Here is a 14,222-nt window from a genome sequence, read left to right as displayed (position 1 = left end):
CCGTCGTTCCTTCCAAAGGTCGTCTCTGATTTCCATTTGAATGAAGACATTTTGCCTTTCCTATTTCCAAGGCCTAAACATTCTAAGGAACTTACCTTGAATCCCCTGGGTGTGGTTCAGGTAATCAGCTACAGAGTCTTTTAGGAAGTCAGACTCACTATTTGTACTGACGATCGGACCTCGGAAAGGGTTGGCCGCTTCTGCTAGGACCATTTCTAGATAAATGAGGCAGACCGTGATTCAGGCCTATTCAATTAGGGGTCAGGTTCCTCTTTGCCCTGTTTAGGCGTACTCTACTGGGGTGCTTAGAGCCTCCTGGGCCTTCTGTTATCAGGCGTCAGTGCTCCAGGCTTGCAAGGCGGCCACCTGGTTGTCTGTGCACACTTTCACAAAGTTTTATAAGGTGGATGTGTTGGCATCTGTGGATGCTTCTTTTGGCTGCAAGGTTTTGCAGGCTGCTGTTTAGAGGACTTGATCCTCTTTGAGGGTGTTTTGTTTTTTCAGGTGAGCTCCAGTTATTCTTGGTTGAGCTCCATGTTACCCGGTTGGCTACAGTTTGGCCTTGGGAATTTTTTCTTGCTGTTCCCACCCCTCATGTTTGACACTGCTTTGGGATGTCCCAATGGCCAAGAAGATAAGGAGCTGTGTCTGTCAATGAACGAAAGAGAAAATGGGATTTTTGACTTACCGTAAAATCAATTTCTCTGATCATTGATGGCCACAGCACCCACCCCTCTGTGGAGTTGGCTTTCTTCTGACACTGCTTGTAACCAAACTGAGTGCCTATAGCTGAGAGTGGGGAGTATACCCCCTGGGACTGCCCATAGGTGTAGTCAAGCTTTTTTCCTGCCTAGGGTCCTACTCCTGTAGGGGGCAGTGTAACTCAATGGTCAAGAAGATAAGGAGCTGTGTCCATCAATGAACATCAGAGAAATAGATTTTACAGTCAAAAATCAGATTTTTTGCATGTAGTAGTAAAGTGTCAGAATCTGTAATCCCCCAGATGGGAAGTAGTTAAATGCGGTGGCTTCCCGAGCTTTTTCCTTGCTTTTCCCCTGATGATCTTGCTTGTAACACACTTTGTCTTGGGGTGTCTACACTTTGGAGGGGTCCTCAAAGAATTCCCCTAATTTCAAGGATTTCCTCTCACTTCCTGCTTGGCTGTGGGACATGAAATTAAGGTAAATCTCTGAAATAGGACACAGATGGTGAAAAAAAAAAAATCTGACAAGGATTAAGGCTCCGTAGCCGCGGTAGTGGAAACCAAGTCGCGCGACTTCGTAGCTAAAGTTGTTTGCGGCTTTCAGTGAGACTTGTCCCTCATTATAGAGGGAAGTCGCACTGAAGACGGCTCAAAAGTAGTGCACAAACTACTTTTGAAGTCGCGGCAGTGGAAACGGGCCAGATAGAAATCAATGGCTTTTGACTTGCTGTGCGCCTTGACATGTGTCAAGTCGCACAGCAAGTCGCACTAGTGGAAACCGAGCCTAAAACCCTCCCTTACACTATACAAAATGGAGAAAAGAGTTTTGCCTTTAGTTCTACTTGAACATTAAAAGGGTCCGTGTTAATGGTTTGTCTCAACCCTCTGTCACTTTTGGCTTGACAGCTTGGTTTGTTAACAGAAGTTAAAAAAAAAAAAAAAAACTTACTGACTAGACCAGGGGAAAAAAAAGCCTAAAAAAAACAAATGCAATCACCACATCTATCAATTGTCAAGCTGTATTAGAAGGTTAATTTTTTGCATTTAATACTACTTTATTTTACTGAAAAGATAGCCTTGACATTTGACCGGTGTTTTACTAGTTGCTAGTTTATTGCATATTAACATCTAGCAAGTTTCTAAATTATCTTCCTTCTGCATGTGTGGTCAACACATGCTCTAAAATATGCACTTTTGTACATTTCTTGGATTTGCTAAGAAATAATTCTCATTTATTAACTTCCTAGGAATTCTGCCTGCAGTATCCAGCCCATGTTGAGAGATGAATGTTTACCTTCACTATGTAACAGCATTTCAACAATTTCTGAGACATTAGGATGAAACTCTTCAGATTTCAGATTGCCTGATTCATGGAAAATGTTTTGCCTACATTTGAATTTAGAATTATTTAGGATAACATTAAAAAAACTGAAACTAAGCCAAAAAATCAGCACATCTTTTTTACATGTGACCGGTACAGGAATGGGGATACAAATAGACTGCCTTGCATGTAGTATTGTGGCATTATGATCTTGGCGGTTGACACCCAGACTTTGAAAGTACAGAAACTGACTTTTTTAATCAACTTGTGTTTCTTATTTACTTTTATTATTATTATACCTCATAGGATTTTTTCTTTTGTCTTGAGTGGGGAATTTCCTTGGTCCCTTGGCTCTCCTCCCTGACATTTCCTTGGTCCCTTGGCTCTCCTCCCTGACATTTCCTTGGTCCCTCGGCCCTCATGACAGACATTTCCCGGGTCCCTCGGCCCTCATGACAGACATTTCCCGGGTCCCTCGGCCCTCATGACAGACATTTCCCGGGTCCCTCGGCCCTCATGACAGACATTTCCCGGGTCCCTCGGCCCTCATGACAGACATTTCCCGGGTCCCTCTGCCCTCATGACAGACATTTCCCGGGTCCCTCTGCCCTCATGACAGACATTTCCCGGGTCCCTCTGCCCTCATGACAGACTTTTCCCGGGTCCCTCGGACCTCATGACAGACTTTTCCCGGGTCCCTCGGCCCTCATGACAGACATTTCCCGGGTCCCCTCGGCTCTCCTCCCAGACCTTTCCCCCGGGTCCCCTCGGCTCTCCTCCCAGACCTTTCCCCCGGGTCCCCTCGGCTCTCCTCCCAGACCTTTCCCCCGGGTCCCCTCGGCTCTCCTCCCAGACCTTTCCCCCGGGTCCCCACAAAACCCAAATTTAAATGGACATCAGCTCAACCTCACAATTCAAAAAGGAGAGACTGTACATTTGTACCCAGCATAAATTAACTGTATATATGCCACAAAAATTCACTGTGACTGTACAAATGTTACAGGGCTACATATGGTCATCTTTATACACCTTTAATCTTCAACATGATCTAATATTAAAAAATATGCATATAACAAAACACATATGACATATAACACATAAAAAACATGAAACCCCCCATGTTGCTAGCACCTCCCCCCCTCTCTCTCTCTCTCTCTCTCTCATATATATATATATGCCTTGACTGCATATAGATGTCATATATTATACTAAGATAGCCCCTCCTTTTGATTAGAGATTTCTAGACATACATGACTTTCTGCATGATCAGGGAGCAGTGCAATATCTCAAGATCCTGTGCAGGGGAGGCATAGGGATTATGACTTTAAGCATTTATTGTATGTGCCTCCTCTGAACCACAGTGGATGTGTGTGTGTGTATATCTCTATTACGTATTTCATGAGTGGGTCGGCTCCTGCAGATAGAAATTTTTAGCCTCACTGCAACTGTGTTTATTGCACATAAACTTGCAATGGACATTTGTTTCCACATTCTGTGAGGAATCTACTTAATCTCTAAACATCTTGCTAGATCATGGGAATCATTGGAAATGCATATCCATTTTTTCATTGAATGCAATAATTTTTGGAAAAAGTTTTTTGCTTTCCCAACCATACTTTGACCAACAGATCTCCTCCATAGGGTCGTTTAGTTGCCTTGACTGCATATAGATGTTCTATATTATCAATGATATTTGTATACTCAACATTTAGCTGGTTTTTATCCCCTGAATTTACACCGGTGCATTTATTTACCCAATTGGTATACCAAAGAACACAATTCAAGTTCCCTGTATTCTATACTATGCTTCATGTGTGGGGGAATTATCATAATTAAGGGCAGATAGTTGTGTCACACACATCACATCCCCCCTTTTTCACACTCAATATTGCACTTTTAGATAGACACACGCATATATAGAGAGGGGGGAGGTGCCAGCAACATGGAGGGGTTTCATGTTTTTATTGTGTTTGTATGTCATCATATGTGTTTTGTTATATGCATATTTTTTAATATTAGATCAAGTTGAAGATTAAAGGTGTATAAAGATGACCATATGTAGCCCTGTCACATTTGTACATTGAATTTTTGTGGCATATATACAGTTAATTTATGTTTGGTATGAATGTATATTCTCTTTTTGAATTGTGAGGAGGTTGAGCTGACATCCATTTAAATTTGGGTTTTGTGGTGTATTAGTGCGGAGAGGTCCCTCAACTCTCTTCCCAGACATTTCCTGGGTCCCTCGGATCTTGTCAGACATTTCCTGGGTCCCAAATATAAAAACCATGTATAAAAAACCATGCATAAAAAACCGGCTATACAGAAAAATGGTGCATAATGTGAGAGTTGCCTAAAAACATTATGGTATTAAATCATGGTAGCCAATAAACGGTATATGTAAAAGTTGCCTAAAACATTATCATGGTAAACAATATGGATGACAATAAATATAAATACAAGATTCGAATAATCTTCTAATGAAGAGAGAAAAAGTGAAATGGTGCAAAAAGTCTCTGTGTTAATGTGGCTGTGTTGTGTCCCTTCGCCGGTCACCACTGGTGCTCAAATTGTAAGAAGGCTCACTTACCAGATGGAGTGGATTCCTGATGGCGTACACCAACAAGGAATCAAAATGGGCTTAATCTTTATGCCTCCAGGCTCCTAACTTCAGCTAGGGTCCTCAGGATGTGGTTATCTCCCAGCGGGCTGGCGAGCACAGGACTCCTCTCCCCCGGATACTTGGTGGCTCAGAGTATGGGGATAAAAACAAAAGGACTTCTCCTCGTGCAGAGTGTTAAAACTCCTTTATTTTATCCACACAAGATAATTAAAACCACTGCAAGTTACTTAATAAACATTCCGGAATGGGTGGGCACTCAATATAAAAACCCCACTTCAAAACATGTGCAAGATATTCAAATATAAAATCAATCCAACAAAGTCCCAAAAAACAGTCCTTCAAACGGATAAAATGTATAAAAGTATATTGCTCCTGTCCTCACCGGTGTATATCCCAACCTCGCGGTTGGATTTTTAGTGGTAGCGGTAGCTTCGCCGGACCCGGAAGTGCGGTCTATGGCGCGCGTTCCACCAGCGGACTTCAGAGCGAGGCAACGTGCGTGCCAACTTGAAGCGTTTCGTCAGAATGTGACGTCTTCGGAAGTTGTACGCACGTTGCAGAAGTCAAGTTTAAATAGACCATGCGGAGGTCATATCCGCCCTTCAGTCCTCCCCTCTATTGACATTTCTTTGTTTACACCGGATGCATCCCTTGGTGTTCCACAATGTGTTACCATAGTAATGGCGACCTATGTTACTTGTGTAATTGTTATTCCAAATAGCATATCGCACATAGGGAATGGTGTATGTTTATTGTAACCACATTGAGTGTATAAACTTCTAGCTTACCAATTTTGATATCCGGAAAAATTATTAGCAATAAGTTATTTTCATCACATAATTAATTAGCAATAATTATAAGTACACATATTTACCATTACTATGGTAACACATTGTGGAACACCGAGGGATGCATCCGGTGTAAACAAAGAAATGTCAATAGAGGGGAGGACTGAAGGGCTGATATGACCTCCGCACGGTCTATTTAAACTTGACTTCCGCAACGTGCGTACAACTTCCGAAGACGTCACATTCTGACGAAACATGTCAAGTTGGCACGCACGTTGCCTCGCTCTGAAGTCCGCTGGTGGAACGCACGCCGTAGACCGCACTTCCGGGTCCGGCGAAGCTACCGCTACACACGGAAAAAATCCAACCGCGAGGTTGGGATATACACCGGTGAGGACAGGAGCAATATACTTTTATACATTTTATCCGTTTGAAGGACTGTTTTTTGGGACTTTGTTGGATTAATTTTATATTTGAATATCTTGCACATGTTTTGAAGTGGGGTTTTTATTTTGAGTGCCCACCCATTCCGGAATGTTTTTTTAAGGAACTTGCAGTGGTTTTAATTATCTTGTGTGGATAAAATAAAGGAGTTTTAACACTCTGCACGAGGAGAAGTCCTTTTGTTTTTATCCCCATACTCTGAGCCACCAAGTATCCAGGGGAGAGGAGTCCTGTGCTCGCCAGCCCGCTGGGAGATAACCACATCCTGAGGACCCTAGCTGAAGTTAGGAGCCTGGAGGCATAAAGATTAAGCCCATTTTGATTTCTTGTTGGTGTACGCCATTGGGAATCCACTCCATCTGGTAAGTGAGCCTTCTTACCATTTGAGCACCAGTGGTGACCGGCGAAGGGACACAACACAGCCACCTTAACACAGACTTTTTGCACCATTGCACTTTTTCTCTCTTCATTAGAAGATTTTTAGAAGCTTATATTTATATTTGTCATCCATATTGTTTACCATGATAATGTTTTAGGCAACTTTTACATATACCGTTTATTGGCTACCATGATTTAATACCGTAATGTTTTTAGGCAACTCTCACATTATGCACCATTTTTCTGTATAGCCGGTTTTTTATGCATGGTTTTTTATACATGGTTTTTATATTTGGGTATTTGAATAATTCGAGTCTTTCGAGTGGTATAGCGCAGTTTTTTTAATCCACCATTATTGCCATAACTACTTTTAGTTATTTAACGTGCAGCTCACCACAATACATATACCAGTGGCGTGAAGTTATCTCTTATCGCATTTCCTGGGTCCCTCGGCTCTCCTCCCAGACATTTCCTGGGTCCCCTCAGCTGTCCTCCCAGACATTTCCTGGGTCCCCTCAGCTGTCCTCCCAGACATTTCCTGGGTCCCCTCAGCTGTCCTCCAAGACATTTCCTGGGTCCCCTCAGCTGTCCTCCCAGACATTTCCTGGGTCCGCTCAGCTCTCCTCCCAGACATTTCCTGGGTCCGCTCAGCTCTCCTCCCAGACATTTCCTGGGTCCGCTCAGCTCTCCTCCCAGACATTTCCTGGGTCCGCTCAGCTCTCCTCCCAGACATTTCCTGGGTCCCCTCAGCTGTCCTCCCAGACATTTCCTGGGTCCCCTCAGCTGTCCTCACAGACATTTCCTGGGTCCCCTCAGCTGTCCTCCCAGACTTTTCCTGGGTCCCCTCAGCTGTCCTCCCAGACTTTTCCTGGGTCCCCTCAGCTGTCCTCCCAGACTTTTCCTGGGTCCCCTCAGCTCTCCTCCCAGACTCTTCCTTGCTCCCCTCAGCTCTCCTCCCAGACTCTTCCTTGCTTCCCTCAGTCCTCCACCCCCACCCCGCAGACTTTTCCTTGCTCCCCTTGGCTCTTCTCCCAGACTTTTTCTTGCTCCTCTCAGCTCTCCCCCCCCCCCCCCACCCCCCAGACTTTTCCTTGCTCCCCTCGGCTCTCCTACCAGACTTTTCCTTGCGCACCTCGGCTCTCCTCCTAGACTTTTCCTTGCCCCTCTCAGCCACATATGCTTGTCAGACTTCAGGAAAAATTGAGGCAGGAGAGATGTGCTTGACAACAATAAGAAAAACCTATGTCTTGTTTGTGAGCGGCCACAGATTTGACACCAGGGACCCCAACTACAAGGACCATGTGAAGTGCGACAAAGCCTGGCTGGAGATATCATATACTTTGAGGACTGGCAACATTCACAGCCTAATGCCCAGTACACACGATAAGAAAATCGGACGACTCTCCGTCCGTTTTTGTTTGGTTGCTAGGAACTCTCAATTATATTCGCAAATGGGAGAGGTTACTTACCATACGAATTTTCTCGGACGATGATTCAAAAGCTTCCGGTATGCGTAACCACGCTGTAGCGTGTGAGGGGAAAATGATGTCTACTGCCTCACCATTTTTTTCGGATGAACAACATACTGATAATACGATTATCGTACAATGTGTTATAATACGATCAAAATTTTTATGCTTGCACGACCGAATAATATCGGGCGAACTGTCGTGATCGCCTCTCGTAAGCTGTGTACTAACGATCAGATTATCGTCCGATCCTTTCACAAGCGTTATTTTTCGTCCGATTTTGTGGATCGTGTGTAAGGGCTTTTTGTATGTTTATGTTCTTGTGTGTGTTTTTTAGAAACTGCTGGTGTTTTTATGAAGCCTGCGATGATGGTGGCTGGATCCATACAAAGTGATGTAGAACAGTGTTCAGTGTTATAAATGATGTGTTAAGAACTTTCTTTTTTTTAGTTTGACTGAGATGTAATGTTATGCGAGAGGCATTTTTGTTTTTGGCATGTGTTCTTTATTTTTTCTGGGAATTGTACCTTCAGGTGACACGAAGTGTTGATCAAACCTTACGAGTTCTAACTCATTAAATTGTTAGAGCCAAATCTGCTTTTGAAATACAAAACCTGTATGGGTTTTCTGATGTGTGTGCATATCTGCTTTACAAGTGCTAAGGGTGGATTTTTCTTATGCTGTCAGTGCCTGCTAGATTTTCAGCTGTGAAATTGCTATGGTATCTGTGAAACAGATGTGTTCTATACTCTATATACAGCGGGGGGGGGGGGGGGGGGATTATGAAAACTGGAGCAAACTGTATCTAGAGAGCAACCAATCAGCTTCTATCTTCAGCTTGATTAATTAAGCTTTAAAAAATAAGATAGAAGCTGGTTGGCTATCATGCACATTTGTTCCAGATTCTGACTTCTGCCGTTTTTAAAAATTCCCTTCAGTATGCTTTATTTAGTCAACAGTAACCCAATGTGCCACTTAAGGTCATACTGTATGAATTTACAGGTAACATAGTAGAAGCAATCTTCTTGCACTAGACACAGGGAAGTGTAAATACATTTGAGTCGTGTCCAGAAAACTGAGCAATACATTTAGTCTTGCCTTAGTCCACCTTACATTGAGACAGTGAGCCAAGGGTAAGTGTTTAAAACAAAAATACACCATTGTATTAGCACTAAACTATTAGTATGTATCTTTCCTTGTAAGACTCTATTCACACATTTTGCTTTGTGAGAACATGTGCATTTGTTTGCGTCCTGCGTGCTGTGGCAAAATGGTGACTTTGATTCCCCCGGGAATTATATATTTTGCATTATATTAGCTTGGCCCAATAGAAGTATGCATATTTGATAACCTATTCTATCTCTGTGAAAGCTGTAAATCACTGTAGTAGCCTGACCTACTACAGTGATAGCTGTTATCTTCTGGATGCCATGCAGATCGGCTGTTCTTTGTGCAGGTAACTGCAGGGAGTTGCTTGCTTGGCACAACTGCCATTCAGAAAAAGCCTTGTATTTTTCCTCAATGAATTCAAAGCATTGGACAAGTTGGAGATCATGACATCACCCCATCCCCTCTGATCAACCTCCTTCAAGCTCGGTTCACACCTGTGTAGTTCCCTTTTGATCTGTTTCTGCAGTGCTTTTTGCAGTGGGTTTTTCATTTTTGCACACGCGATTTTGCTGCGATTTCCGTTCTGAATTTTTCATGCTTATTTTTTTTGCCCAATTTGTTGTTGGGCAGATTAAAAAAAACACACATGGTAAAATCAGGCCAAAAACACACTACATGCTTTTCTGCAGCTTTTCTATTTAAGTCTACCGAGCCAAGAAAGCACAGTTTTGCGCTTAAAAAAAGTCCCTGTCCTTTTCCAAGAACACGCAGCAGCTTGAAAAAAAGCATAGATGTCAACATGTTCCATAGGAAACCGTGTTATAAGGAACTGTATTGCATTTTGGCAAAAAGCACCAAAAAACGCATAGGTTTAAACCAAGCTTCAAAGAGACTGCTTTTGCATTCATTGAGAAAAATGCATGGTGTGTTCTGAATGACGGCTGTGCAGAGTAAACCCCAGAAATGTGTTATGTTTCCACTTTTTCTGTTAAGGCATGTTTTTTCTTTCCCATAATTTTATTTATAATGGTTGTCAACGTTGATTGTAGGTTGGCAGACCTTGGTCAAATGTAAGTGTTTTTTTTTTTTTTTTTTGTTTTTTACTACTTCTGGATAGTAAACTACTATACCAAACTGATTTGGTTTAAAAGTGAATAACAAATTAAGTACTACACAAATGTGATGAGAGCTTAATCTAACGTACCTGCTTTTTAAGGGCCTAAATGTGGGCTGTATATTCATTTTGAAATAACTCCTGGACCTGAAAACTCCTAAATTCTTTCCCTGAGCAATTTCATTCCAGTGGTTTGCATGAAGGAATTTGTAGGTTTTAGGAATTTTGGTTGGAAACTGATAATCTCAGCTACATTTATAAAGTGTCTTTGACTGGAAAACGGGTTTCTTGTGTGGTGGCAGCGGATATGGTATAAAATGTCTCGCATTGTGTGTTTTGAAATAAATTGTCAATGTGTATGTTGTCCTAATGCTGTGGTTTCTGTCTCTCTGTAGGTGGATCATGCCAAAGTTCTGCACTACATAGGAGCAGGGGTTGCCTTCCCAACCAGTATGATGTTCATTTGTTTTCAGTCTATCCTGACTTACCGCATGGCACACACTTACTGGAACTGGTGGGCAGGACATGTACGATGTCTTCTTACATTATTCGGACTGGTCATTTTAGTGCTCAGTATCCTTTTATATGCTGTCGGTTAGCATTTCAGATGATTTTCTTTACAAAATAATTAAACTTAAAAATGTTACATTTGTGCTGCATTTTCTGGAAAAATGCTTAATGAAATGATATAAAGACTAGTAGTTATTGCAGTTTCACTTTTTGATGTGACCTTGTTGTTCCTCATTTTTGTTGTTGCTGCAATATGTAGAAGTATTTGAAAATTAGCCACTAAAACTAAAAGAAGCTCTACTGTAAATCTTATCTGAACTTTATACTTTACATAAAGTAAATCTGTACCCAGCAGCACATACTGTACTCTCATGCCTTTTGCTCAATGCCGCTGGTAAGGAAGAAAATACCCTGTACTTTATGGAGGAGCATGTGACTTTTATCCTGTCATGTGACAGTACTGGTGTTTGTCCCAGAGCTGTCAACGGGGATGGTGACCCAGTCTTAAAGCCCTGTGCCAGCTCCAACTAGTGATACAGAGCTTATGAACAGCGTGTTTTCCTAAGAAGAGCTGAATGGAATGAGGGACAATATGCACAGAATGTATACAGCACTGACAGTGGCCACATGTATTGGTGTAGGAAATAGTTTTAGACTGGCTTGGTCCAGTTGAACTAGTTAAATGAAGTCTTTTAACCACTTAAGCCCCGGAGGATTTGGCTGCTAAAGGACCAGGGGTTTTTTTGCGATTTTTTTACTGCGTGACTTTAACGGACAATTGCGCGGTCGTGCGACGCTGTACCTAAACGAATTTGACGTCCTTTTTTTCCCACAAACAGAGCTTTCTTTTGGTGGTATTTGATCACCTGTGCGATTTTTTGATCACGCGCTATAAACAAAAAAAGAGCGTAAATTTTGCAAAAATAACAATATTTTTCACATTTTTTTATATGAAATTCCCCAAAAAAAAAAGTAAAAATCAAAATTTTTTAACATTTTTCGGCCAATTTGTTTTATGCTACCTATGTTTGGTAAAAAAAATCGCAAAAAGCGTATTTTGATTGGTTTGCGCAAAAGTTATCGCGTTTACTAACAAAGGGAAAGATTTTTGTCATTTTTGGTGTTTTTTTTTTTTAACGCGTAATGGCGGCGATCTGCGATTTTTTTTTTTCGGTACTGCGACATTGCGGCGGACAGATCGGACCCTTGACTGACATTTTTGACACTTTTGGGGTTACCAGTGACATTACTGCAGTAATCAGCGCTATACATATGCACTGTTACTGCAAAAATGACACTGGCAGGGAAGGGGTTAACTTTATTGGACAGGGAGGGGTTAAGTGTGTCCTAGGGGCGTGATTCTAACTGTGTAGGGACATTCCTATTGGTGTAATAGCAAAGATCAACTGTTCTACATAGTAGAACGGACAGATCTTCACTTTTACACAGGGAGAACTGACAGGCAGCTTGTTTACACAAGCTGCTCTGTCTTTCTCCCTTCACAGGAGCGATCGCAGTGTGACTGGCGGACATCGAGTCCGCCGGTCACACGCACTGACTTGCCTGTGAACGAGCCGCGGCGGGCGCGCGCCCGCCCGCGATAGGCTCGCAAGTCAGTGACAGGCGAGTGACGTACCGATACGTCACTCTGCCTGGCCGGGGCTGACCGCCGCAGTATATAGTCGTGCGGCGGTCGGCAACCGGTTAAAGATTTTGAAAGTACAGAAAAATAGCTTTTAAAGGGCCAAGAATTAATTTAGGCTCTTTGGTCTAGTTGTGAGCTGACAACACACAGCTTGCTTTTTTTGTAAACCAACTGTTGGCCCTGTCCAGTGTCATTTGCTAAACTACTTAACTACTCCCACTCTCCAATCTCTACAATATAAAGTCTAATCATTTTGCAGTTCAAAATAAGTTAGAGGGCTAAAAAGACTCCTTGAGATAAGAGTGTGTACTGGACACAGGGCAGCTCTGAATGCCTGACATGATCGGCAGTTTTTTTTTTTTTTGCAGGTATCAGATTTGACAAAAATATATTTCTCTTGCATTCATTGATGGTCACAGCCTGTTCGTATTCTTGACTGTAGGGTTTAAAGGGCCACCTTCAGGAGTAGGACACTAGGCAGAAAAACACAACACCGCCTATGAGCAGCCCTAGCTGGTTGTGGGTCCTCTCTCTGCTATAGGCAGCTCCGCTCTTTCTGCCTATAGTTGGAAGTACGCTCCTAGTTCCCTACTAGTGGTTCTTTTTTTTTCTGGGAACTTTTTTCCTGCAAGATTTTTAACCACTTCTGGACTGGAAGGTTTTTTTTACCCCCTTAATGACCAGGCCATTGTTTGCGATACGGCACTGCGTTACTTTAACTGACAATTGCGCGATCTTGCGACGCTGTACTCACATAAAATTTATGTCCTTTTTTTTCCCCACAAATAGAGCTTTTTTTGGTGGTATTTGAACACCGCTGCGATTTTTTTATTTTTTTACATTTTTTGCGCTATCAACAAAAAAAGAGCGACAATTCTGCTATATATTAATTTTTTCATCATTTAAGGCCAATATGTATTCCGCTACATATTTTTGGTGAAAAAAATCCCAATGAGTGTATATTGATTGGTTTACGCAAAAGTTAACTAGGGGAAAGATTTATGTCCTTTTTTTAATATTTTTTTTTACTAGTAATGGTGGCGATCAGCGATTTTTAGCCGGACTGCAACATTGTGGCTGATAAATTGAACACCTAACTGACATTTTTGACACTTTTTGGGGGGACCAGTGACATTACTACAGTAATCAGTGCTAAAATTATGCAATGTTACTGTACTAATGTCACTGGAAGGGAAGGGGTTAACACCAGGGGCGATCAAAGGGTTAAATATGTCCCTACGGGGTGCTTTCTAACTGTGTGGGGGATGGGCTTGCTGAATGAACACAGAGACCTGTGTTCCGAAATAGGAGAAACACAGGATCCCTGTGTTCATTACTGAACGAACAATGGTCTGCCGTGTTTACATTGGCAGATCGCCGTTCTGTCTCCACAGGGAGTGATCGTGGGTGCCTGGTGGACATCGCGGCAGCCAGACCCGCTGATTGGCTCCCCCTGTGGTCAATTGGCACGCGCGCCTCCACTAGCGGTCCAGCGACGTACAGGTACGAGGCAGAGCTGACCTGCCGCAGTAAAACTACGGCGACTGGTCGGCAATCGGTTAATCAACAGTCAGGCTGGGCGATAGGCTAGATCACATGTGTAAAGCACAAGGCCCGTGGGCGGAATCCAGCCCTCAAGGCCATTTCATGGGGCCCTCACACATCTTCTGCAGCTGTGGCACCTCCCTCATCTCTGCCCCAAGCTTGTTTCAAGAGTCGGCAGCAGAGAGGATGACAGAACTACTCCTACAGATCATGCACTGGTCATCCTCCAGACCCTGCACCCTGAAGGGGGATGGAGGACTCATAACTTCTGATGGTGGGGGGCATCTGCTTATAATTAATATGAGAATAATCCAATTCTATGTTTAAAAGAAGGGTCGCACACTACTGGAATCCATAGGAAACCTTTTTGGAGACTGCTCAGACAGAATACCATGGCAGAACCCGGTTTCTTGCGGATGATGCCAGCAGTGTGCAACCCTCCTTTTGAGACTTGCATCACCTGCTACAGGAGTATGAGTGGGAACCATGTCGGTCTGCACCTGCACATTACAGCTTAAGTCCTAAATTGTTACTAAAACCAGTAATACTTGAATACAGAAGCAAATATTTAG

At 42.8% G+C, this 14,222-nt stretch overlaps 1 protein-coding gene across 1 annotated transcript in view; it reads left to right on the top strand.

The window, feature by feature from the left end:
• Positions 1 to 14,222, top strand: part of LOC309563092 (transmembrane protein 150A-like) — a 303,386-nt gene that overhangs the window by 253,846 nt on the left and 35,318 nt on the right. Inside the window, exon 6 of the mRNA XM_082267406.1 lies at positions 10,346 to 10,523. Coding sequence (XP_082123532.1) covers positions 10,346 to 10,523 — 178 coding nt within the window. The remainder of the gene's footprint in view (positions 1 to 10,345; positions 10,524 to 14,222) is intronic.

Source organism: Pelophylax lessonae (genome assembly GCF_965119305.1).
Source record: "Pelophylax lessonae genome assembly, chromosome: 9".
NCBI lineage: Eukaryota > Metazoa > Chordata > Amphibia > Anura > Ranidae > Pelophylax > Pelophylax lessonae.
The sequence above is the reverse complement of the archived record's forward strand: the minus strand, read 5'-3'. Positions and strand labels throughout refer to the sequence as shown.